At 49.9% G+C, this 26,546-nt stretch overlaps 1 protein-coding gene across 2 annotated transcripts in view; it reads right to left on the reverse strand.

The window, feature by feature from the left end:
• The window catches only part of LOC146783280 (tRNA (32-2'-O)-methyltransferase regulator THADA-like), a 233,738-nt gene that overhangs the window by 76,590 nt on the left and 130,602 nt on the right, over positions 1–26,546 (reverse strand). For both annotated transcript variants that reach the window (XM_085633313.1, XM_085633314.1), the window contains 4 exons: positions 13,230–13,373; positions 12,424–12,528; positions 8,413–8,613; positions 6,640–6,790 (listed from right to left, as the gene is read on the reverse strand). In XM_085633313.1, coding sequence (XP_085489439.1) covers positions 6,640–6,790; positions 8,413–8,613; positions 12,424–12,528; positions 13,230–13,373 — 601 coding nt within the window. The remainder of the gene's footprint in view (positions 1–6,639; positions 6,791–8,412; positions 8,614–12,423; positions 12,529–13,229; positions 13,374–26,546) is intronic.

The raw sequence follows: 26,546 nt of genomic DNA on the forward strand, positions 1-26,546 counted from the left end.
GCACCTATGGAAATTTTCCGCTACACTAAGATCAAACATAATCCCAAACTGATGGTCCCTTCGGATACCGTGCTCCAAGAGGCCACCCCATTGGAGGACAGGCTCCTTACAGAATTCATGGACAAAAAAAGCCATTACCCTAACCTATCGTAAGATTATTAATAACCAACCAGACCCCACACAAACCCTTAGAGAAAAAAGGCAGGGTGATGTAGGTGAACTAGGTGAGATGGACTGGCAGGAGGCCCTCGCGTCCCCGCGGGAGGTGGCAATACTCTCCAAATTAAAGTTAGTGCAGTTAAAAATACTTAACCGAATCTACTACACAAGACTAACAATGCACGGATGGAGAACGCTACTGACCCACTTTGTTTAAGACAATGCGGGGGGTCGGTACTTTCCATCATACGCTGTTGGAATGCCCAAAGATCGTGACATACTGGGGGTCACTTATGCATATCATCTCCCAAGTTACGGGCTCACAGTAAGGCCGGAGCCCAAGAGGTGTCTCCTTAATATCTGGGAGCCTACAGATCTTAACCACACAGCTCAAGACTGGGCAACATTAGGTATGATGTTTGCAAAACGTAATACTGAAAAACACTGGGGAACGCAGGCGACTCCCACACATCGCGAATGGTGTAATGATATGGACGGAGCAATGGCGGCAGAGAAGAACAAGTTACTTACCTTCGGTAACGATGTATCTGTAAGAAACATTAGTTAGTTAGATTCCTCACCTTAGAATATCCCCAGGCGTCAGACTGGATCCGGAAGATTTTTCGTCAGCAATACCCCTTGCGCGTCGCTAGGCGTCGTCTGCGGCTCCGCGTCCGTCGTCGGCGTCGTGCGCCGGGATGACGTCGTCGGAGTACTTAGACGCCGCCCTCGCGCGCTGACGTCAGTTCTTGTACATAGCCTTCCGCGCCAGGAACGCAGAGCCATGCAAAGACCGACACTGGTGCCAAAAATAAAATCTAGGGGCCTGAAAAAGATAACCTTAACCCTAGATGTCAGTTCGCAGAACGGGGAGGATGGGTGGGTCGGTGAGGAATCTAACTAACTAATGTTTCTTACAGATACATCGTTACCGAAGGTAAGTAACTTGTTCATCTGAAAGAAACACGTTAGTTAGATTCCTCACCTTAGAATAGATACCCAAGCAATACCATCCCCGGTGGTGGGTCTGCGAACCAAGATCACACCAGAAAGTCCTGGAGGACAGAACGGCCAAAGAAGCCATCCCTCCGGACTTGGCTGTCAAGGCAGTAATGCCTGGCAAACGTGTGTAGCGAAGCCCACGTTGCCGCCTGACAGATGTCCTGCAAAGGGACACCCCGTCCCAAAGCAGTAGTAGCCGCTGTGGCCCGAGTAGAATGGGCGCGCAGCCCAACAGGAGGGTCCTTTTTTGCCAAGGAGTAACAAATTTTGATGCACAAAACGACCCACCGAGAGATGGTCCGTTTGTGCACAGCTTTCCCCTTCTTAGCACCCACGTATCCAACGAAAAGTTGGTCGTCCACCCGGAACTGCTTTGTGCGGTCCAGATAAAAGGAGAGCGCACGTTTTGGGTCCAGACGGTGGAGCCTCTCTTCCTCCTTGGAAGGATGCGGAGGCGGAAAGAAGGTGGGCAAGGTGACAGACTGCCCAAGATGAAATGGAGTCACCACTTTCGGAAGAAAGGAGGGACGAGGCCGAAGGACAAACTTGTCCGGATGAACAGAGAGAAAAGGAGGTTTTGAAGATAAAGCCTGGAGCTCACTCACCCGTCTAGCCGAGGTGATGGCTACCAGAAAAGCAGTCTTAAGCGTCAGCAGACGAAGAGGACAATTATGATGAGGCTCAAAGGGAGCGCACATTAGAAATGTGAGAACCAGATTCAAGTCCCACTGAGGCATTACAAAAGGGACAGGAGGGAACGTGTGAGTAATGCCTTTTAGAAAGCGTGTAACTACAGGGGACTTGAAAAGAGAAGGCTGATCAGGAAGCCGCAAGAAGGCAGAGATGGCAGCAAGATAACCTCTCAGGGTGCCCAGGGTAGAGCCCTGCCGGGCCAAAGAAAGAAGAAAGAGGAGAATCTCAGAAAGAGGGGCGGAAAGGGGATCCACAGCCTTTGCTATGCACCATGCCACAAATTTGTTCCACCGGCAGGCGTATACCGTCTTTGTGGAGGGACGCCTGGCTGCCAGAATGATATCACAGACTTCAGAAGGCAAGTCAAATGGCATCAACTGCCGCCGCTCAATCTCCACGCATGGAGGTGGAGGCTGGACAGGTTCGGGTGGAGGACCGTCCTCTGCTGCTGCGACAGAAGATCCTCCCGAAGGGGCAGACGTATCGGAGGATCGGTCAGCATACTGAGTAGCTCGGGATACCAGTACCTTCGTGCCCAATCCGGAGCCACCAAGATGACTTGGGCCCGGTCGTGCCTGATCTTCTTCAGCACTCTGGGCAGAAGTGGTATAGGCGGAAAGGCGTACAACAGACCGCAACTCCACTCGTGACGAAAAGCGTCGCCGAGCGAGTGTCGCCTTGGAAATTCCAACGCGCAGAACTGCTGACATTGCGCGTTCTCTTCGGTGGCGAATAGATCTAACCAAGGCTCTCCCCACTGCTGAAAGACACCTTGTGCCACTTCGGAGTTCAGACGCCATTCGTGATCCATCATGCACCGGCGGCTGAGTTCGTCTGCTCTGGCGTTCAGAGAGCCCGCCAGATGTTGAACCACCAGGGTGACGCCCTGGTGTTCCAGCCACGTCCAGAGGCGCAGGGCCTCCTGACAAAGGGTCCACGACCCCACCCCGCCCTGTTTGTTGCAATACCACATGGCGGTGGTGTTGTCCGTGAACACCTGCACGACACTTCCCCTGACAGAGGGAAGGAAGGCTTTCAGTGCAAGTCGGATCGCTCTCAACTCCAACAGGTTGATGTGGAGACGAGACTCCGCCGGAGACCAGAGGCCTCTGATCTCCGCCTCTCCCATATGGCCACCCCATCCCAGGAGGGACGCATCCGTCACTACGACATGCTCCGGTTGGGGAAGGGAGAGGCTTCTGCCCATGACCCAATCGCGGTCCGTGAGCCACCACTGTAACTGCTGTGCAGTGCCCTCCGAGATCAAGACATGGTCGGACAGGTTGCCGTGATGCTGGGCCCACTGAAACTTCAGGTCCCACTGCAGAGCCCGCATGCGCCGCCTGGCGTGATGCACTAGTAGGATGCAGGAGGCCATCAGCCCCAGAAGCCGCAACACTAGCCTGACCGAAACCCAGGATAGAGGCCGAAAGATGGGAATCAGGGCCTGTATATCCCGGACCCGCTGTTCCGGTGGATAGACCCGGAACTGCGCCGAATCGAGAACCGCTCTGATGAAAAGGAGCTTCTGAGAGGGGCTCAGGTGTGACTTCGGCACGTTAATGGAAAACCCCAGCAAATGCAGGAGATCCGCCGTAGTCTGGAGGTGGGAGACGACTGCCTGGGGCGAGCCCGCCTTCAACAACCAGTCGTCGAGATAGGGGAAGACTGGAACCCCTGATCTGCGCAGATGAGCTGCGACCACCGCCATCACTTTCGTGAACACCCGAGGGGCACTGGTGAGGCCGAAGGGGAGCACGGTAAACTGAAAGTGCTCTTGGCCCACCGTGAACCGCAGGTAACGCCGGTGGGCCGGCAGGACGGGGATGTGGAAATATGCGTCCTGCAAGTCCAACGCTACCATCCAGTCTCCGGGGTCTAGGGCAGCTAGAACCTGAGCCAAAGTCAACATTTTGAACCTCTCCTTCCGGAGGAAGGCATTGACGTTCCGGAGGTCCAAGATAGGGCGTAGGCCCCCTTTGCCCTTCTTGGGAACCAGAAAGTAGTGGGAATAACAACCACGACCTACTTCTGGACTCGGAACGCGCTCGACGGCCCCCTTGGCCAAGAGGGCCGAAACTTCCTCGTGGAGAAGATTCAAATGATCCCCCGAGATACGGTGGTGCTGCGGTGGCATGGCTGGAGGGGTCGTCTCGAAGGGGAGGGAGTAGCCCCTTCGGACGATTTGCAGCACCCACCTGTCCGATGTGATGGACCGCCAGTGGAGCAGGTGATGGCGAACTCTGCCGCCCACTGGCGTGGAATGGGCCTGAAAGCTCGGACTAGGAAGGCTTTGAGGCGGATGCTGCCGGGGTGGATGTGGGCTGACCTCGTCGTCCTCCAGAACCGCCTCGGCGGAAACCACATCCGCGACCGCGCGCAGGTTGGTTCTGCGGCTGGTGGCTAGGCGCACGTGAGGAGGCACCCCTTCCTTGGCCACGAAAGAGGCGAAAGGCGGAAGTTTGCGACCGCGGGGCCGAGAGGCCCAAGGACTTGGCCGTAGCCCGGGAGTCCTTAAAGCGGTTCAGCGCACTGTCCGCCTTCTCGCCAAACAGGCGAGTGCCATCAAACGGCATGTCCATGAGAGTGCTCTGGACATCGCTCGAAAATGACGTGGACCGCAGCCAGGCGTGACGTCTAAGCGCCACTGTGGTAGAAATGGCCCTACCCAGCGAGTCCGTGGTGTCAAGCCCACAACGTATAGCATGTCGCGCGGCATCCCTCCCATCGGCCAGAGCCTGGGTGAGTCGTGTCCGGACCTCCTCCGGACACAGGGGCAGCGCGTCCTCCACCGCATCCCACAGAGAGTGAGAATAACGGTCCAAGAGACAAGCGGTGTTCAAAGACCGCAGGCCCAAACTAAGGGAAGAGAACAGCTTCTTGCCAAACTGTTCTAGTCTCTTGGAATCCCGGTCCGGCGGGGCGGTCGGGAAAGAGGATTGGGAGGTGGAGGCCTGGATAACCAGGCTCTCAGGGGTAGGGTGTTGGGACAGAAAACTGGGGTCGCCCGGAGCAGGGCGGTGGCGCCTGGCGACGTTCCTGTCCACAGGGGAACCTGTGGAGGGCTTGGACCAGGTGCCCTGCAGAACGTCAATGAGGGCCTCATTGAATTGCAGCAGAGGCTCAGTGGAGCTTGCGGCAGACTGAAGCACCTCAGTAAGGACGTTAGTCCTCACAGCCACGGCAGGCAGCTCGAGCCCAAGGGCTGCGGAGCGGCCATAGGATCCTCGGATCCCTCCCAGTTTTCCCCATCATCCGACTCCTGGTATAGAGGAGAAAGTAACGGAGCCGGGCGGTAGACATAATGTGTCTCTAGCGGCGCCGAACTCGGCGTCCATCGACGCCGGACCGGCGCCGGGCCCGGAGCGGGACTGAACTGGGGCACGACGTCGAGCGGAGTCGACGTCGGCGTCGGGGGTGGTACCGGTGTCGACGCCGGCGGAGGAGGCGTGACGAGGTTGACCGGCGTCGACGGGGACTCGAGAACGGGTCCCTCGGGCGCTTGCGGCGTCGAGGCCGGAGCCGTCAACGGCGCCGGGGCCGGAGCCACCGGCAGGCAAGGCAGCCCAGTCGGGTCCGCGGCGCCCGAAGGCGCACCAGCGGGCGCCGACGGCTGAGCCAGGTTCCTCATGGCCGAGAGGAAGGCGCTGACTTCCGCCGGCGTCGCGTTAGTCCCAGGGACCGGAGGGTATGGGGACGGGCGCGGCGCCTGCGGCTCCGCCGGAGCCGCGGGGGTGGAACCACCCTGACCCTCGGCCGAGTCGCGCGACCGGCGAGGGGAGTCCGAAGAGCGATGTCGCCTCTTGGACTTCTTGGAATGCTTCGACTTACCCGAAGACTTGGATCCCGACGACCGATGGTGACGTCGGCTGCGGCTCCGCGACCGATCCTTGGACCTCCTCCTGGACCGGGATCGAGAGGCGCGCGGAGCCGAGTGGCGAATCTCGAGGAGCTTACGGGACCGCTCCCGTCTAGCCTTCGAGGTCAGGGCCTTGCAGTCCGAACACGACTCCGCGTCGTGATCGAGGCCCAAGCAGTAAAGGCACCGGCGGTGATGGTCCGTAACCGACATCAATCGGTTACAGTCCGTAGAGGCTTTAAACCCAGGCATCCTACCTGCACCGGTGTCGAGACACGATCAAAAAGGATCAAAAAAGTTAGTCAAAAATTGACTAACGGGGTAGCTCTCCCGGATCTGCGCTTACTGGCGCGGAAAAAAGAAGAACTGACGTCAGCGCGCGAGGGCGGCATCTAAGTACTCCGACGACGTCATCCCGGCGCACGATGCCGACGACGGACGCGGAGCCGCAGACGACGCCTAGCGACGCGCAAGGAGTATTGCTGACGAAAAATCTTCCGGATCCAGTCTGACGCCTGGGGATATTCTAAGGTGAGGAATCTAACTAACGTGTTTCTTTCAGATGGCAGTATATATGCACAGGGGGTGCCCGAAGAAATGGAAGCGGTGTGAGGAAAGTGGAATGATTTCAGGGGGAATATCTGTGCGCCACCTCCAGAAGAGTCAGCAACGGACATTAGAGATTGAAACACAATAAGATGTTACACACCTCGATGTAAATTTAATGTAAAGATTTTATGTATCTCCGAGAGGAACAGTCTGTGTTGGGAAGCAGATTTATATCAGTTTTACCCACTGAGCAACTTGCTGTACATTTACGCATATGCATAATAAAATATATAAAAGGAAAAAAAATGTTTGGAAGGAAAAAAGAAATTGAAACCTGAGCTTGAAACCACATCCATGCCAAAAAGTGCAGTACTCACTGAAGAGCTGCACAGACGCATTGCGCATGGCCCAGCAGGGCGACACCAGGGCTTTCAGGGACAGGACCACCATGGGTGTCACGAAAGGCAGCAGTGCCACCGCCAAACAGGAACTGCGGACCAGGGTCTGGAGGACATGCACAGCGGAGACCTGTGGGTACAGAAAGTGATAAAGATCAGACGGACCACAGCGTGACGTGCAAAGCAGGACAGTAGAGAGGGAAGACCCTGCTCTGATACAGGTGGACCCTTGAATCACAAGTACAGCACAGACCTCTAGGAATGGACCCAGAGGAACAGATCGAGTGAGGTTCAGATGCACCCCTGAATCACAAGCACAGCACAGACCCAGCGAGGTTCAGAGGCACCCCTGAATCACAAGTACAGCACAGACACAGCGAGGTTCAGAGGCACCCCTGAATCACAAGTACAGCACAGACCTCTAGGAATGGACCCAGGGGAACGGACCGAGTAAGGTTCAGAGGCACCCCTGAATCACACAAGTACAGCACAGACCCAGCGAGGTTCAGAGGCACCCCTGAATCACAAGTACAGCACAGACACAGTGAGCTCCAAAGGCACCCCTGAATCACAAGTACAGCACAGACCTCTAGGAATGGACCCAGGGGAACGGACCGAGTGAGGTTCAGATGCACCCCTGAATCACAAGCACAGCACAGACCCAGTGAGGTTCAGAGGCACCCCTGAATCACAAGTACAGCACAGACACAGCGAGGTTCAGAGGCACCCCTGAATCACAAGTACAGCAGAGACCTCTAGGAATGGACCCAGGGGAACGGACCGAGTAAGGTTCAGAGGCGCCCCTGAATAACAAGTACAGCACAGACCCCAGGGGATGGACCCAATGAAGTTCAGAGGCACCCCTGAATCACAAGCACAGCACAGACCCCAGGGAAATGGGCCCAGTGAGGTTCAGCACCACCCGCTGGTGTAGTGCTAATCTATGAAGAAATCACTCAGGCAGGTTCTGAAGTATTCTTGGGTAACGGAAGACATCAGATGGAAAACACAAACACAGATTTATCACCAATGTCAGCGAGAGCCCTTCAGAAGGCGATTGTCTGGATGAACCCAATGGGAGAGGTCAACTCCCACAACATTTGCTGCTATTCCTCCAAACCCCCCCCCCCCACACAAGGCACCCTCCTCCATCTTACTCAGGGCCTGAATCACAAAACAGCAAGGAAAAAAGTAATAAAGAACTGGCATAGGCCTAACTATGTTTCAGGTACATTTCTGACTTTTTAGGATCCACAAAGAAACCCATGATTAATTCTGGGACATGTGACTGGCACAGATTCCAAGGAGTACATACATGTGCACTAACTGATGCACACAATTTGAACCCATGATAGTGGGTTTCTGCTATTACACATATTTGTATTAAAACAGGAAGGATAGAAAGAGGTGTTGTGACCTTTCTATAAAGACTGCTTTTGGTTTAATTAGAGACTGTTTCTTGTTAGTTAAGATAATCACTGTATATAAATATTAATGAAGATCCCATGCTTCTCAAAGACATTTTAAGAAGACTAGCTACTGTATTAGTAGTTTGCCCAGTTTAATTGGGCATCTGAATTTTCTAGACTACACCAGTATATACTGTTAAAACTAAGGTGAAAACCCCAAATGAACAATCAACTTGGGTTTAGAAAGGAGTTTTTCCACAATCTCATAATCAGTTGTGCCATCACCTCTGAACACTGCCATGAACGAATGAATGAAAGAGATGGACACACACAGCCGCCTCACCTGAGGGAGGTCCACGGTCTCATCCCAGTCTGAAGGTAGGGGTCTGCTGGCCAGCGCCAGTGATGTCTGAATGCATTGCGCCAAAAGAGGGCGAGATGCAGCAACATCCTCCGCAGACACTATCCCCAAGATGAGCATGGGAAAGCCAGCCGCCCGGCGAGTGATGGAGCTCGGACGGTGCTCCTGCAGCAGGTCCAGCGCCTAGAAGACAGTAGTGAAGAACTTAAACCTTGAGACCGGCTCTTGAGGACATGGACAGAAGTGACAGCGTCAGATGGACAGGACATAGGCATGCAAGGCAAGATTTACTCTATCAAATGTAATACATGGTCGTCATAAAAAGTAGTGTAGGGTGTCTGTAAAGGTGGAATGTAACCCAAGGCATTCTATGGTGACTCCTAGAATGTATATGGAGTTAGTGGCTGCCCTAGGCACTGTGCGAGCTAAGAAGAGTATTCTCAATGAAACTACTTACGTGGTTTTATTAGACTGGGGATAATTGTGAGTGCCACAGTCAACACTGCGCATCAAGGCTATGGCGCTAGAAAGCAAACAGCAGCTAACAAAGTTCGAAGACAAACAAGTCTCTGCAAAGTTCTTGGGGTTATGAGATGTGGGAGACAACTGAGAGACCTGTCAGACAGAAATGTAATGGTAGCTTCATCTGATGGCATGGAATACATCCTGTCACCAGTACACACTTTACAAGGCAAGGACACACTAAAACTGCGAGAATGTGGGGACTCCATGCACCTGCTGGATGGAAGGCGAGGGCCAGATAAATGTCAAGTTTTTTCAGATTATTATAAAGAGAGATGCAATCACCAGTCAAGCTCATGAGGGAATTATCTGTGTGCCATCGCCCTAGGATTACCAATCTGTAACATGTCTGCTTATTTCCCCATTACTGCTAAAGGCACACAATGCAATTGCTGGCATGTGACTGCTTAAGGCATATGCATCCCATGGCACAAGTGTTGGGCCTGGCACATGAGCCAACTTGTGGGCCTCACAGCAACGTGCCCAACATGCACTTTGGCAGGAGACTGGATGAAGAGTATCGCGGTGATACCGCCTACAGACGCTGCACATGAACTGCCAAGCAACCAAATACTAGGATGTGTGAACTACACAGTTGAGGGCAGACAGCAACGACAATATCCCAAAGCAGGCACGTCGCACAGACTACTGGGCAATCACTAATGCTAGTGCCAGGAGGGATAGTCCACACAGCACAGCGAGATGCCAAAACTCAATATCACTCCATAACAGCCTTCTACTGACACCAAGAAAAAGGTGTGCATCTACGTGCCTAAATTGTTAGAAGCCATTTTAACTGTCAATATTTATCTTTAATTATTTATTTTTATTCTGGCATGTTTACTTTTACTTTTTTCGTTTCAGTTTACTTTGGTCTCATTCGTTCTGGGCTAGCCAGGGCATCAATATAATTGAGACATGTGTCTTTCAGATGTATGTATATGGTACTTATATAGCGCAAATCTAAACAAAAGGCAGCAAAACACTATACATGGTCAAAGGCAAGCTTAAAGTCGGTGAGTAACAGGAGCGGGAGGCGAGCGGTCGATGGTTACTGCATTGTGATGTAGTGTTAAAGAGGTGCATCATCAACTCTTTCCTAAAATGGAGCAATGTCGGGCGGTCTTGATGTATCTGGGTATAGCGTCTCAGATCCTGGGTGCATAGATGGAAAAGACACGTTGCCTTGTTTTTCTCATTTTTACACTTATTAGTTCGCAGGCTGATGATGTTCTGGTTTGGAGTGTTCTGAGAACCATCAGAGATGGTGAGCTTGTCTGTAAGATAAGTGGGGATGGCTTTGTAAATGATGGCACTGGTTTTCAAGATGGTGCGTCTGGCAGGAATAGCCGATGGAATTTCATCAGGTTGGGTGTAATGCTGGCAAGAATAGCCGATGGAGTTCCATCAGGTTGGGTGTAATGCTGGCAAGAGTAGGCAATGTAGTTCAATCAGGGTGGGGGTAATGCTGGCAAGAGTAGGCAATGTAGTTCCATCAGGGTGGGGGTAATGCTGGCAAGAGTAGGCAATGTAGTTCCATCAGGGTGGGCGTAATGCTAGTAAGGGTAGGCACTGTAGTTCCATCAGGGTGGGTGTAATGCTGGCAAGAGTAGGCAATGGAGTTCCATCAGGTTGGGGTAATGCTGGCAAGAGTAGGCAATGGAGTTCCATCAGGGTGGGCGTAATGCTGGCAAGAGTAGGCAATGGAGTTCCATCAGGGTGGGCGTAATGCTGGCAAGAGTAGGCAATGGAGTTCCATCAGGTTGGGGTAATGCTGGCAAGAGTAGGCAATGGAGTTCCATCAGGGTGGGGGTGATGTGATCATATTTCTTCAGATTGGAAAGTGCTGAGGCTTGTAGGCTGCCCCTAAGGGGTGCCTCAGTGGAGTCTGGGAGGCCTTAAAGTAGAGAATTACTACCAAGAGTACAAGGGCTTAAACAGCAGTTCTGAAGTCAAGCCCTGGATGTAAGGTTTGACTTTCTTTAAAAGAGAGAGCTGGGACCAAGCTGGCATCGTTTTTTGGCAACGTGTTCCTTGAAGGAGAGACTGGTGTCAAGGGTGATTCCAAAAGATTTGTTATTCGGTCAGAGTTGGAGTTGGAAACCATCAAGGTTCATGTGATTGCGCCAGGTTTTTACTGTATCTTGGTTTGCTTCTCTCAGAGAATAATTATATGGTTGACCTTGTGGAAAAACAAAAATGTTTTACAAATTCTTGTAACTCTACATTTTTCTTTGGGGTGTCCTCCTCACCATAGGTTGAGAGTGCAGGCTACTTCCTTTCTGCCATCAAATGGCTTTCACAGTCGTTTGAAAGCTTATCTCCAGTCAGTGGGTGGTCTTTTCAGTTCAGCCCCTTGTAGATTGAACCATAGCTATATGTGGTCAGGGTCCCTTTTCAAGTTGTACAAATATTTGTACCACTAAAGTTTCTGGTTCTGCCTTTTTGAGACCCTCTGCAGCAAGTTACACAGTTTGAAACTGTCTGAAAGCTCCCTCAGTATTTTCAGTACCACAGACCCTTTACAGCCGCATAGGTCCACACCACAGTCCTGGCTCAAGCAGCCCCTGTCCCCCAATGTCCCCAGCTTATGGCCAATTCGTCCAGGGAAGCTGTATGGAAGTGTAGAGTTAAGTCCCTCATACTTTTCCTCCATCATAAAATGTGAGGGTGACTGCACAGTTCAGGTAGTCTTGTGGAAGTACCAAAGAGTAGACCTTGACAGATGGCTAACTAGCATCTGTTGTACACGATCCAAGTGGAGGATGACGTTGAATATGTTACCTACTGCCATCCTCACTCTCAACAGCAGCACAAGGCCATGGGTTTAACAGACACTACTATACGGAAAACACATAACATAACAAAATGTGCATGCACCCAGCGGTCTTCAAAAGCCGAAACCAATCGAACTTCAATGTGGCTCTCAACAATCACTTTATCCTCTGCTTCAAGCACTCTGCCCTCCAGCACTTTGAAAGAAATGTGGGCTGGGCAATGTGCAGGTTTTACTGTTTAGTCCCTCCTTTAAACCCAGGCGAAAGCATCCTCACCACCAAGGTTTAAAGCAGGACACTTCTTGCCCTGGTGGGTGGCCGATTTATCCCTGGTCAGAAGGCAATCAGGCTCCAGCAGAAGACGGCAGGATGCTGCGGCTACAGAGGGTTGGCAGCTTCAATCAGGCCCATGCCAAATGCCAAGGCCAGCACTGGGGACCGCCGCTTTGGTGCCATCAGCTAATAGGATCCTTCCTCATGTTTTAAACCATGGCCTTGCTCATCAACCCTGCCTGAATAACGGGTTTGAGGCCACAGGATATATCTGCAAGCAGTAAAATAGGGTCATGCTTTTTGTCGTGGCCTCCTCTATCACTAGTGAGCATGTTTCTCATACATGGACTCTGTGCTTCACCCAAGTTGCTATCAGAATGGGTTCTTTTGCATTTGCTTAAATTAAATCTTGCTTGAGTACCTCCATCAGCATGCGCCGTGGAATCAATCGTAACCCGCGATCTGGGTGGCTCAGCAAAGTGCAGCAGAACCGTGTGAACCCAAGGCTGCAACCTTCCACTGCTCCCTGAAAGAGAGAAATCACAGTATACAAGAGAGTCACAGCACATGCCAGGAGACTAGCATTCTACTGCCCCAAGAACAGAAAAGGCATACAAGTATACACAGGCTATAACCCTCCATATATACCAGGAGGCTAACATTCTGTCTCCCGTACGACACAAGATGAATGTGTATAGGGTCTGTAAAGAAGTACTACTCCCTACAAAACAACAACACGGTGCATCTCTGTTACCTTCTCGTGGACTGTCCCTCTACAAGGCAAAACTAAACTCTACAGGACTCAAACCTGCCACTGCTGCAAGAACAAAGTGTATGGAGGTTGTGGCCTTACACCTTTCTCTACAGGAACCAAGTGAACAGTGCTGACATCTTCCGCCGATCACTTTAAGACCAGTACAATATTTTGTCCCCCTAAATGACCAGAGTAAATAACCGGCTTAGCGGATGTACACTTCCACCAAGCTCGAGTTCATGAAACTTTAAGTGTCCACCATTTCCTAGAGAAGATCAAAGGAAACAAGGGCAGCAAACTGCTATTCATTCCTGTAAGACAAGCAAGACCAGAACAAGCAATACAAAGGGCCTGTGCCCTTCCCCCCACCTTCAATGGCTAAATAAATCAGTGCTGTGCGGGCCACACCTGTAGTAATGTCAGCCCTTTTGATAGTAGGTCTTAGACTCTGCAATAATGCTGGCTCTTCTTACCCAATGTCGGCACTGCAGGAGGACATTCCGAAACAGGCCAGCCACAGTCTCCAAGGCGTCCCCTGGAAGCAGCGGCTCAGCACCAGCAGGGGGCGCTAACATCAGGGTCTTCTGCACAAGGGCTCCCAGCAGCAGCCCTATCTCCTGGAAGACCACATACAAAACAACATTAGCATGCTAGAAAAAGAGATGCAGGAACCACAAAAAGTGTGCTTGTCAGTACAACATGATGCTGCGGTCACAGTATTCAACACTTGTAACCTGTGCTCGGTTCAGTAGCGCAGAGCCAGGCTAAGGGGGAGCCACTCACAACATATCACACGAACCTGTCTTCCAGATCACCCTGTGCAAGACGACAACCTGCTGCTGACATGGCGGCCTGTGCTCTACTTCCAGGGTACAGACTGACCCGCAACCTGCCCTTAACACAAGAGAGGTGACAGCTCAAAAGAGGTGCCCACTTTACATGTTTAGCTAGAGATGTGTATGTGGGTTACACTGATGGAGAAGGGGTGCCAAGGCGCAAAAGCAAAGAAGGTAAAAGAGCCAATGGGTAGTAAAAGGCAGCCATAAATGGGGGTACGGCCCCCCATGTCCCCCAATCCACAGGCCCTGGTGCCACAGCACCTGCTGCATGAATGACCGCTATGCCCCTGACGTGCGGGCAGGGTCGGATGCTGTAAATGCTTTGGAACCTGCAAGGTAGGGCACAACTGAATATTACAAATAAGACAGAACATTTTCAAGCTCCAAATTCCTACCTGAAATGACAAAGAACTAAAAAAAAAACAAATCATGAGTCAGTCAGTAAGTCTTTATTCAATTAACATCATAAAAGACATTCTATACAAGTTAAAAAACGGTTCATATAAAATACAATTCATATTACAATACAAGATAAAAATTCTAAAATCATGTAAGATGTTTCATAGTGAGCAAATGATTAGGACATAATGAAAAACATAATAAAATAAAGTGAAGACACGCCAATCTAACCTAATAGTCCATAGTGATGGTGCTAATTAAAAACAGCTGAAACCATATAGGACAGATATCACGACTTGAGTTTCCGTACCCTAAGAATCCATGCCCAACTAATAAATTTGGCAACACCTATTACTACAGGTTTTGATGTATCTGTTTTCAAAATTCTGCTAGCAACCTGTGCAGAACGAGTGCTCATTAATCTGCAAACAGGTCGAAGCCAAACACGTCGAGGAAGTAGGTAAGTTGGACAACAGAAAAGGAAGTGATCCATTGTTACATAGATGAAGTCCAGGTCCAATAAATTTAAAATAGATTTATTTTAAGCAGCACAGCAACCCAAGGTGACTGATCAGCATAATCCAGACAGAGATAACTGCCCAGAGCATCACAGTCCCTTAAGGTTCCAAATAGAACAAGAACTGTTTCTCATAAGATGCTACTATGCCATAACATAACCATGTTGAACAACAACCATTGAAAATGCAAATGTAACATCCATAGATTCGATCATATCTACACAGAAGGGGCACTTATCACTACCAAGAGTACTCCAGCTTTTGGTGAGTCCTCGCAGTGGTAGGGCGCCCGCTCTAAACTGATGATACAGTTTACGATCAAAATGTTTCAAAATGGTGTCCCAATAACCCTCATAGACAGACTCATCCTTAAAAGTAAAAAATGTGGCAGTCATTGAGGTGCCCATAAGGGAGGCAAATCTCCTGTTCTTGATAAAGCACCAATATGCATCCTTTAGGACATTTTTCAGCGGGAAAACTACCGTATCTGGGTTAGCCATCCCAAGGTCAATGGTATCCTATGCGAACCCTCCAGCCCTTTAACCTCCAAGAGGGCTTTAGCATAAATAGATAATTCAGGTGTAGTCCACAGGCGTCGACAAAACGCCAGGGGTCTATACCCTGCCAAGTCCTCTAGAGGCTGGATTCCCAAGTCATATAGTAAGGGAATGCGCGGAGCAGATTGCGGAAGCCCTATTGCTGACCGGAGAAATTTGTTCTGGGCAGTCATCAATTTGGACAGGTTACTAAAGCCCCAAATTTCAGCACCATATAAAATGGCAGGCAGAAATTTGGAGCCATAAATCTTCATTAGGGGAGCTATTGGTTTTGTTAGAGAGTGTTTATGCTCTTTCTACAATGCTCCACCTAATTGGGCATGTTTAAGAGCGAGAAGATCCAGCTGGTAGGACCAGCTGCATGTCTCGCTAAAGGTGACCCCTAGATAAGTAAACACAGCCGTTTGATCCAAACTGGCACCACCCAGACAAACCCGCGCATTAATGCGCCTAGGGCCTCGAAAAACCATGAACTTGGTCTTCCCAACATTTATTTCCAACTCGTGTTCGCGACAAAAAACCTCAAAGCGAGACAGGGCTTAATGTTACCGTTAAGGTGACAGTCACTCCTCCATAGAGTCCATTTACAATCTATGAATGAACTACACCTTCTGGCGAGGAAGGAACCAATCAGCATGATAAATGCGGCGAGCCTTCAGGGCCCTCTGCAGGTCACTGCCACGGTCACTTTCCAATAACTGATAGTAACGGTGATTTTTAGCAGATAGCAGGGATGAAGGCAGGAGAGAGATGAGGGCAGGAGCGAGCCTACAGACCAGGAGTAACAAAGGTACAGGAGTGAGCCTGCAGACCAGGAGTGACAAAGGTACAGGAGCAAGCCTGCAGACCAGGAGTAACAAAGGTACAGGAGCGAGCATGCATCCCAGGAGTGACAAAGGTACAGGAGCGAGCCTGCAGACCAGGAGTAACAAAGGTACAGGAGCGAGCCTGCAGACCAGGACCGACAAAGGTACAGGAGCGAGCCTACAGACCAGGAGCGACAAAGGTACAGGAGCGAGCCTGCAGACCAGGACCGACAAAGGTGCAGGAGCGAGCCTACAGACCAGGAGCAACAAAGGTACAGGAGCGAGCCTGCAGAGCAGGAGTAACAAAGGTACAGGAGCGAGCCAGCAGACCAGGAGTAACAAAGGTACAGGAGCGAGCCTAGAGACCAGGAGTTACAAAGGTACAGGAGCGAGCCTGCAGACCAGGAGCAACAAAGGTACAGGAGCGAGCCTGCAGACCAGGAGCGACAAAAGTACAGGACGAGCCTATAGACCAGGAGCAACAAAGGTACAGGAGCGAGCCTGCAGACCAGGAGTAACAAAGGTACAGGAGCGAGCCTGCAGACCAGGAGTAACAAAGGTACAGGAGCGAGCCTACAGATCAGGAGTGACAAAGGTACAGGAGCGAGCCTACAGATCAGGAGTGACAAAGGTACAGGAGCGAGCGTGCAGACCAGGAGTAACAAAGGTACAGGAGCGAGCCTGCAGATCAGGAGTAACAAAGGTACAGGAGCGAGCCTACAGATCAGGAGTGACAAAGGTACAGGAGCGAGCCTGCAGACCAGGACCGACAAAGGTGCAGGAGCGAGCCTGCAGACCAGGAGCAACAAAGGTACAGGAGCGAGCCTACAGAGCAGGAGCAACAAAGGTACAGGAGCGAGCCTGCAGAGCAGGAGTAACAAAGGTACAGGAGCGAGCCTGCAGAGCAGGAGTAACAAAGTTACAGGAGCGAGCCTGCAGACCAGGAGTAACAAAGGTACAGGAGCGAGCCTGCAGACCAGGAGCGACAAAGGTACAGGAGCGAGCCTGCAGACCAGGAGCGACAAAGGTGCAGGAGCGAGCCTGCAGAGCAGGAGCGACAAAGGTACAGGAGCGAGCCTGCAGAGCAGGAGCAACAAAGGTACAGGAGCGAGCCTGCAGAGCAGGAGTAACAAAGGTACAGGAGCGAGCCTGCAGACCAGGAGTAACAAAGTTACAGGAGCGAGCCTGCAGACCAGGAGTAACAAAGGTAAAGGAGCGAGCCTGCAGACCAGGAGCGACAAAGGTGCAGGAGCGAGCCTACAGACCAGGAGCGACAAAGGTACAGGAGCGAGCCTGCAGACCAGGAGTAACAAAGTTACAGGAGCGAGCCTGCAGACCAGGGGTAACAAAGGTACAGGAGCGAGCCTGCAGACCAGGAGCTACAAAGAAGCAGGAGCGAGCCTACAGACCAGGAGCGACAAAGGTACAGGAGCGAGCCTATAGACCAGGAGTAACAAAGGTACAGGAGCGAGCCTGCAGACCAGGAGTAACAAAGGTACAGGAGCGAGCCTATAGACCAGGAGTGACAAAAGTCCAGGAGAGAGCCTGCAGACCAGGAGGCACAAAGGTACAGGAGCGAGCCTATAGACCAGGAGTGACAAAGGTACAGGAGCGAGCCTGCAGATCAGGAGTAACAAAGTTACAGGAGCGAGCGTGCAGACCAGGAGTAACAAAAGGTACAGGAGCGAGCCTGCAGACCAGGAGTAACAAAAGGTACAGGAGCGAGCCTGCAGACCAGTAGTAACAAAGGTACAGGAGCGAGCTTGCAGACCAGGAGTAACAAAGGTACAGGAGCGAGCCTATAGACCAGGAGTGACAAAAGTACAGGAGCGAGCCTACAGACCAGGAGTAACAAAGGTACAGGAGCGAGCCAGCAGACCAGGAGCAACAAAGGTACAGGAGCGAGCCTGCAGATCAGGAGCAAACAAAGGTATAGGAGCGAGCCTACAGACCAGGATTTACAAAGGTGCTATCAAATTAAATGTTAGGCAAAAAACGTACTGTGCTTAGTTTGTGTCCTGCCCTTCTGGGTGTATGTACCGATGCATCAATCATGTGAGCCAAATTAGGGGTCTCCCTTGCAACTGTATTTTGGCACCATTAAATCTGGACTCCGATATCAATAGTCAACCGAACGTAGCTCCTTTTCTCAGAGTAACTCACAAGGCCCAATTGATCTACTAAATGCACGGGCCTTCGTCAAGAGCCAGGACTGGAATCCCTAGCTGGTTGGCGCATTCCCAATGTCTGTTAAAGCCTGTGCAATCTCAGAGTTTCTCCTGCAGAGCTCAGCAATGATAGACTGCGTTCGTGTGTTTATGTCCAAGGGACTCCAAAGGTGAGGGTGGCACAAAGCGCTGATCTCCTATGTGCTTGGCTACCAGTCTCCATCTTTGACAGTGCAACCAGTATGTTCACATACCTTTCCTCCTCTCTGAAACCAGCTGCACCCAATAGGCAGAGGTAAGGAGTCTGCCAAATTCCTTTGCTGTAGCAGAGCATCTGTTGCCACAGTGGAGCTAACCTCCATTTCTGTCTGCAAAATGGCACAACAGACAGATGTTTGTCATCCACAAGGCTCAAACTAAAATCGTTTTAAGACAACAGGAAGACAGCCTATGAAATTGGGACCCCAGAACAGGAAGAATGCTCCTCTGTGTCTGAAGGAGCACCACAATATTTAACAAGCATTTACAATGCAATGGTCTCGGCATTGTTAAAGTTAGAGCTGTTGGCATTGCTCATGACATTATTTTTGTTTAAGTTTTTGTTTTTAAAACATTTAAAGAAACGGCATTGTTATTTACACTGTCAATAGCTTAATCACTCTCAAATGCGAGACCTATTGCATTTGCACCCACACACAGAGCCACACACACAAATAGAGCCACCCGCACACAGAGTCACCCACAGAGAGCCACTCAAATAGAGCAACCCACACACAAATAGAGCCACCCACAGAGCCACCTACACACACACACACACACACAGAGTTATTAAAAGGTGTTTATGATGGCGTGACAATCGTCTGCTCTAAATACACAAACACAACCGGTATAGCCATTCGCCGCAAAGCACGGATACACATTAGGGTTTTTATTATCTTTAATAAAGTTTTGTTTTCTTACAGCCTCACAAGCACGCACAAGAAAGGCACACAAACTTCAACAAACACACATTTGTGCATACGAGTGCACCTTCGTTGGCATAAGGAACCGTGCTCAACGCTTAAACGCATTTCTATATCCAAAATCATCCTAACACAATAGTTAACACAACCACAACGCATGCATGCATTTCGCAGCACACATAACGGCATAACACTGACACCACACACACACCGGTAAATGTGAAGTTGGGAAACCTGCTTCGAACCTTGGCCCGGCCTATCTCCCGCCTGCACAATACGAAGTGTTTGTAAACAGCGGGCTGTGTGCTGACACAGGAAGGGCCCAAGCTCCCAATTAAGGCGAACATTGGACAGATCCTGTTTAGTGTGGTTTACCAGTGGCCACTTTCAACAGTTTGATACCAACACTGATTCATTGCGCCACTCTGCTCACATGATTGCAAACGGCCATTCATTCGATATCGTAAAAAATGTAAACACGTTTTTTCTCTTTTCTGTTGCTGATTAAAGGATTAAAAAAATCGTATGGTGTGTTCCCAAAATGAAAACACACACACACACACAAGCCTCTCTTATTTTTGCACTAGCGAATTCTAGAATTCTCTCTTGTTCCTGCATACATGTGGCAACCTGAGCCCTCTCCCCTCCCCCAGCCGATCTGCTCTCGCCAAGCATTGACAACCTAGAGACGGGTCAGGCCAGACTAGCACTAAGCGGGTGGAGAATCCCGGACCGAACTAGTTTCAATTTACAGAGCTAACAACTTTTTTTTTTTAACGGTAATTGCTTTGCCAGAGGCTGTTGCCCATTATTTAATAAATCCATTAGATTTTTCCAACACTCTTAGCAATATCTACGTGAACTTGCACGTTACACTGCCTGTAGGAAAGGCATAGACTGTTCACTTTCAGGCATCTTTTTCGATCGATTCACCTTAAGGCAGGAAAAGAGCAAAGTGCCGCTGGACGGATTCCCATCAATTAATAAAAGTCAGTGCTTTCATTGTGAAAAAATACGTGCAGGTACTCACCAAAGCAAGCCATGTACCAAAGGTGGAGTTTGGGCCGGGGCTATGGTACGTGCACAGCCTGAGAGGACAGGGGGAGGAGACCAGAGCAGCAGCCGGACACGGGAGCACCGAGGGAGCCGAGAGCAGGGGGGGAGGACGAGCACACCACTGCCTTTCTCCGAGGTCAAGCAGAAATGCCTCGGAGAAACGCAGCGGCGTTTTCGGATTCGGGGGCGTGTTTTTCTTTCTCTCCTCTTGCCATTGGCTGGAATGTTTACATTCCGGAGGGGAGAAAGAAAGCAAAAACACGCCCCCGAACCCGAAAAAGACGGGGCTTGTTTGGAGAGACAATGCTCTTCTCCAATAGCTGACCAGTATTTCAGAGGCCAGCCAATGGAGAAGAGGTAAAAAAAAAAGGGCGGGTTAAAGCCCCACTCCTAACATTAAATCTCGGAGCGAGACTGCGCAAGCGCAGCCTTCGAGCCGAGACCTAAAAAGTGCCCCACTGACTGATCGGCCAGGACTGGCCATCAAAGGCGGATAAATACCAACCCTTCTCAAACATTAGTTTTCTCAACACAGAGGATGTCCTGTGCACCAAGAGCAAAGAACAATGGAAGAGCCAGGGCTGGAACGCCCAGTTGGTTAGCGTTCTCCCCAAGTCGGAGAAAGCTGTGGAGTGACTGAGTTTCTCCTACAGAGCACAGCAATGACAGATGCACAAGGTGGACTTTAAATCTGGCTTGCCTGCATCTGTGCCCTTGTAGGTAAGACAGAGCTGATATCTAAAAGCCGCTCACTTGTTCTGCTCAAATAAAAGCTCGGAGTCCGCTTCACATCACTTATGCAAACTTACTAAATCAAACATGAAAAAATATTATGTCCCATTTAATGAACTTCTGACAGTACCGTCAAGACAAAGCATGGAGGTATCCCAAGTAACACCTTATGCCAGTGGCAAAGCATGCTGGGTTCTTGTGCTTCAGAAGCTGGTGCAGGAAGGATGCTTTCCATGACAGCAGCTTCCTGTGAGTAAACCTCACCAGTTAATAGACACTGAGCATGAGACCAGACAGCCCCTTCTTGAAGCACAATTTCACGCACACCTTCTATTGGAAAAATTAAAACTAAGCAGCAGGTCAAATTATTTTTTTGACATCAATGGTGGTGGCATAGACTTCTTCACTTTACTTTTCTAAGCCTCAATGGCCACCAAATAGGTTTTGCAGGTTTTTACATGAACCAACAATGTTGTCAGGTGTTTAGTAAAAAATCCAATTTGTTGAGTGCAGCAGATTTTTGAATCTTCTAATCTGAAATGCCTAAAAATAATCAGAGTCCTTATTAGGGCAAACATTGAAATAAGGCAAAAACATTGTGGGGTTTGTAAATATACTCTTCATTTTCAGCAGAAATATGTGGTATATTGAGGTGTAAAAGCACAGTGATACACATTGCAACAGGTGATGCATGCAATAGAGTTAAAAGGGGAGTAAATTATCCAGTTGTTCGACAGAATCGGAATGCTGTTCTCGGAGATGGAAGGGAGAAGTGCCTGACCGGCAATGCAGGCCACCTGTAGCTCCAGCATATTTATGTTCAATGCTGTTCCAAGGTAGCCAAAAGAACTTGTGCTGTCTTGTGACACGGATGGGCACCCCTCCCAATGAGAAGGCATCAGTGGAGTGGTGTGGCTCACTGGTTAGAGGCAGCAGACCCGGAAGCAGAGGACGGCCCGGGACCAGGGTTCAATTCCCGACGCGGCAGGATCGTGGACCAGGGCCAACGGACTCGATAATTCTCGCTTCGGTGCCTACTCTAACCAGGGATCACACTCGGCAACTCTGGGCATTAGCTTGCCTCATCTCCACAATGGCCCCCCACATTCGCCGGGGATGCCTGGTTTCACCTTGGAGATACCCTGGAGGGACCATCTCACAGGGATAACCAGGACGGGTTCCCCAGCGGTCTACAGCGCCACGACGCCTCAGGGCAGCAGTGCGCTTTACAAGACACATACATTTACATTTACATCCGTGACCATGGTAGGTTGTGTCTGCGGTGGAGCCACCTCAAGGTTGGAGGGGGTCACGTACCAGTGCAGATGCTTGTAAACTGGTAGGAGAATAGACAACTCAGTGGAGAAGCCCGGCTGATGCTGCAGCGATTTCTGTTGCGAGCACCACTGGAGAGTGTTCATCTGCCATTTGGCGTGCAGCAACAACGGGCTGCAGAAGGCCACGAGGCTTGGACGACAAAAGATCTGCAGAACCTGGAGCTGGGCTTTTAGCCAGCTATCCCAGAACCATCTTCATAATATCCATTTTCATTTGAGGAGAAAGTGAAGCCTTCATGCGGGTCATGTCCAGCACTGCTTCCATGAAACTCACCCTTTGAGTTGGAGTGAGCCGAGACCTTTGGACATGGTTCGTAAAGCCCAAGTCGGGGAGAAGATGTACCATAAAGTAGAGATGTTGCCTGACCAGCACCAGTGATTCCACTTTCTCTAGCCAATCGTAAAATTATGGAAATAGATGGTCTCCTGAGCATCACAGTGAAGAAAAACATGATGTGCCGTCATAGCCAGACTGGCACAGCCGTGAAATGATATTTCTGAGATCTCACGGTGTACCCGAGGTAATTTTCGTGAGTGGGGAGAACTGTATAATAGAAGCAGGTTTCCTGGCGATTCAGGGATGGCAACTAAATCGCTCTACTAAGGGTCAGCAAGGCATGTCTCAGGGACAGCATTTTACACTTGTCTGAATGCCAAAGCGATCTGTTGTGATATTCTCCCAGCTGGTGGGAAATTGGGAAAACTCCCCATCAGTGGAAGATGTTGGTTGTGTTTGAGGGGGGGGGGATCATGGGGGAGTCAAGAGTTTTTGAGGCAGCAGAGCCGGGAGAGGATGGTGGAGACTGGATCTGCTGCTGCTGGCCTCTCCTACATCCGCCTGGTCCCCTAAAGGAGTGGTACATTTGTTGGGGCATCTGGGCCAGAAGAGGAGGCTGTCTCTGCCGGGACTGTCATTCCTTAGGATACCCTAACATTTTCTGTACTTCTGGTGGAACAGCCTCATTGAGGAGGGTAGGCCCGCTGAGCGAGTTGTTCTTAAAGCATTCCAGCCTTCTCGCCAAATATCTGCTCACCATCAAAGGACACATCCATGAAGATTGCCTGGCTATAACCTGAGATGCAAGTGGAACGCATCCAGACATGGGTACTTAGGTGACAGTCATGTGTCCATGGTATGCAGACCACGCTACAGGATTGACTTTTAAGTATCCGAACCACCACTGACCAAGTCGGAGAACAGACTTTTCCTGTGTTCAGGGACACCGAGAACTGACACCTTCCCCAGTTCCCACACTTTCACAATAGCCCAGAAGGCACATGGTCTTCGCCACGCAATGTATGAGATTGCCTGAAGAAGCGGCTTACCTTCCCAGGTCATTCAGTCTCTTTGACTCCCTATCTGGAGGGGATATGAGAAAGTAAAATTGGTTCAGCTTTAAGGAAAAAGTTTGGACCACCAGATTCTCTGATAACGATAAGAACTTCGGGTCACCTGCATCAGGTCTGTGCCATCAGGCTATCTGCCAATGTACTGTTAAGCCAAAGAGTATTTTTTCTAGGCAGCCAGAATGAGTTCAACCAATGTGTTTTTGAACAGCAGCAAAGTCTCAATAGATGTAATGGGGAATGTAAGATTTCAGTCAGAATGTACGATTTTGCCTCCCGCGATGGCAAAGTCCACTCTAAAGCATATACTTCTCTTTCTACCACGGTAGTGAACGAAGACACTTCTGAGTCCCTTCACATGAGGTATCCTAGCCACTATAGTTTTAGTCAAATTAATGGACAGCATCAGAATTTTAAGGAGGGAGGAGGTTTTCCGCATCAGAGTCATCACCCTCCGTACGGCCACAATCCTTACCAGGCAGGGCATTGGAGTCAGATTGGAATTATTCCTCAATTTAGCCAAACCTCTGGGGCCGAGGAAGAGGGTGTACCAAGGGCATGTCATCAAAACAAGTTCTGGCCTTCTATGTTTGCCACAAGGTTATTTCAGCTGACTTTGAAGGCTTCAAGGGTGGGGCCAATAGCAGCTCTGAAGGCAACGCAAGAAGTAGCTCAGTGGGCGGAGGTGTAGACAGGGCCAGGTGAGTGAATGATAGCACAATGGGTCGAGGTTTCTTTTTAGGTGCCAGAGCCTGAGGTGGCGTAAAGTCAAATGTTTAGGAGTTGTGGCCACAGGAGTCGGACAAAGAAAAATCTCAGGATTGCATTTGCCCTTGAGGGGTAGCCCTTACGATAGTGTAGCTGTCGCATATAAATCCAGCATAGCCAGAGGGAAGGCATCGACCTGTGCGGGGTCAGCAGATAGAGCAGGGATTTCGGGTCATAACATTTGGTGTGTCGGAATCGGCACAAATGAGGAGAAAGAGCCTTGAGTTAGCGAACAACGTTGGCACTCCCAACAGTCAGGCAAAGGAAACATTTTCTCCAGAAATAAATACATTTCTCCTTCCTACATTGCTTGTTATGTTTCTTGTAGGTAGATCTTCTGGGTGCTAGTTTCCTGTCAGGAGACTGACCTGAAGAAGAATTTTACTTTGTATGTCTCCACAGGCCTTGGTCAGGATAACTCAGTCTCCCATTCTCTGATGGCTCTTGGGTGTGTCAAAGAACATGAGTCACAAGTTGCAGAGTCGTGGTCAGAGTCCCGGCATCAGTTGCAGATGTCATATAGGTCTGGTAAAAATACAGTCTTGCGGCCCCTCAATAGGGTTTGAACTCTTGAAGATTTTCAGTTTAGACATTTGATATTGTCGCAGTCAAAAGCTGACCCAGGTCGATAAGGTGCAGAAAAACAGGAAATCATGCCAACAGGCAAACTGGTAAGTAATGTACTCCAAGGTCGTCATGTCCGGCAGGAAATTGTGGCTGAAGCCGCATGGAGTCACCAAGTGTTGCTGAAGAACTATTGCTGCGGAAAAGTTATCCGGATCAATCCAACACTTATGAGGACATTCAGAAAGTGAGGAATCTGCAGGTAGATGTATCCAGCAGAATCATTCGCACATGAGAGTATGAGTCTGTGCATTTCTATAAGTTATTGGAGTCCGAATGAAACAAAGGTGGTCTCGATGAAAGTGGCTGATGGAAGTGTGGAGTCCATCCACTGGCTATCTTAGCACGGAGTCTGTATAATTTGGGCACACAGCGGGTAGTGGAGGGAAGTCCTTAATCTCAGGGATATCATGAATCCCCAGCAGTGGAGTTATAAGAAATTTAGAGGCATGAGGAAGTCATTGGGTTGCGAAGTCATTGGGCTTTTCTCTGTCCGAAAAGCATCTCTTCCTGAACTGAGAAATTAATGCAGACCAAAAGGTAGCACTGGCCTAAAGAAGTGAGAGAAAAGAGACTCTGGAATTAATGCTTCTTCGCGCTGGAAGGAAGTATGGAGTCTAATAAGCAGCAACTCAATGGAACCCAATTTGAACTATTTTTGAGGAGTCCGAGAGATTCTCCCATTTAAGGGTAAATCAAGGGCCTCATGTAACAAATGTGGTGCTTGGAAAGAATTCTGCAAACCGCTCCATCAGTGAAGTCAATGAAGTTCCTGCCTGTCAAAAGTGTTTGCTCTGCTGCCTTTTTGCCCCAAAATGAAGATACATGTCTACTCTTCTTCGATGTGAGAATATAATAGTGAGGCGTAGCAATCAAATTATGTCAGTGCTAGAAACTAAGCCTATCTGGTTTCATCAGGCTCAAATAGCTGTGAGAGCCAAGGAAGCCTCCGGAGCACTGATGGACTGTTCTCCAGCAATATTACCAACGCCTTTGTGGGCCAACATTCTAGGGCCTTCTTCAGGACTGAAACATACCACAGGGTAAGCTGGCTGGTCCTCAGGACCAAGATACTCACATGCAGGTCTTTAAAATAGTCTGTCAACCAGGTATTTTTGCCTCGCTGCCGTTGAAGGGAAGTATCACCTTGTGTAGCCATAAATTCAAGTGAAGTTCTAGAGGTTTAAGACTACGGCCCAGGCCTTGCACTGGAATCATCAATCCTGCTGGTAATGACAGCATGAGTGTGGCTGGCCATGGCTGGGAACAGAAGGGTGTATCCATCTGTGACTTGACTGAGTCTGAATTTAAGGGTCTGGAGGATGGATGTTGCTTGCAGCTGGAGATTCACGATGCCCAAAGCGATAAGAAGATTGCAGATCGACAAAACCAAAGCCTTGCTCCATGCAATACAGCTGGTCTTGATCAATGTCATGCTCATGGGGATACTTTGAGTGATCTTCCATGAAGTTGGCCCACTGTTCAAATCTTTCTCCAACAGGAATTCAATCAGCACTTTCTGTTGGTTTGGGTTCTATAAACAGAGTTTGAGGCTTCTGTTCTCCGGCGATGCCTGGAAATTGCTTTAGGTCTCTAAAAAAAGTGTGCTGCTGTTTACGGGATCAAGTCCTGGTCAAATACATTAAGGTGGGATACAGTAAGCATTGAAGTGGGGCA

Source organism: Triturus cristatus, chromosome 11, assembly GCF_964204655.1.
Source record: "Triturus cristatus chromosome 11, aTriCri1.1, whole genome shotgun sequence".
NCBI lineage: Eukaryota > Metazoa > Chordata > Amphibia > Caudata > Salamandridae > Triturus > Triturus cristatus.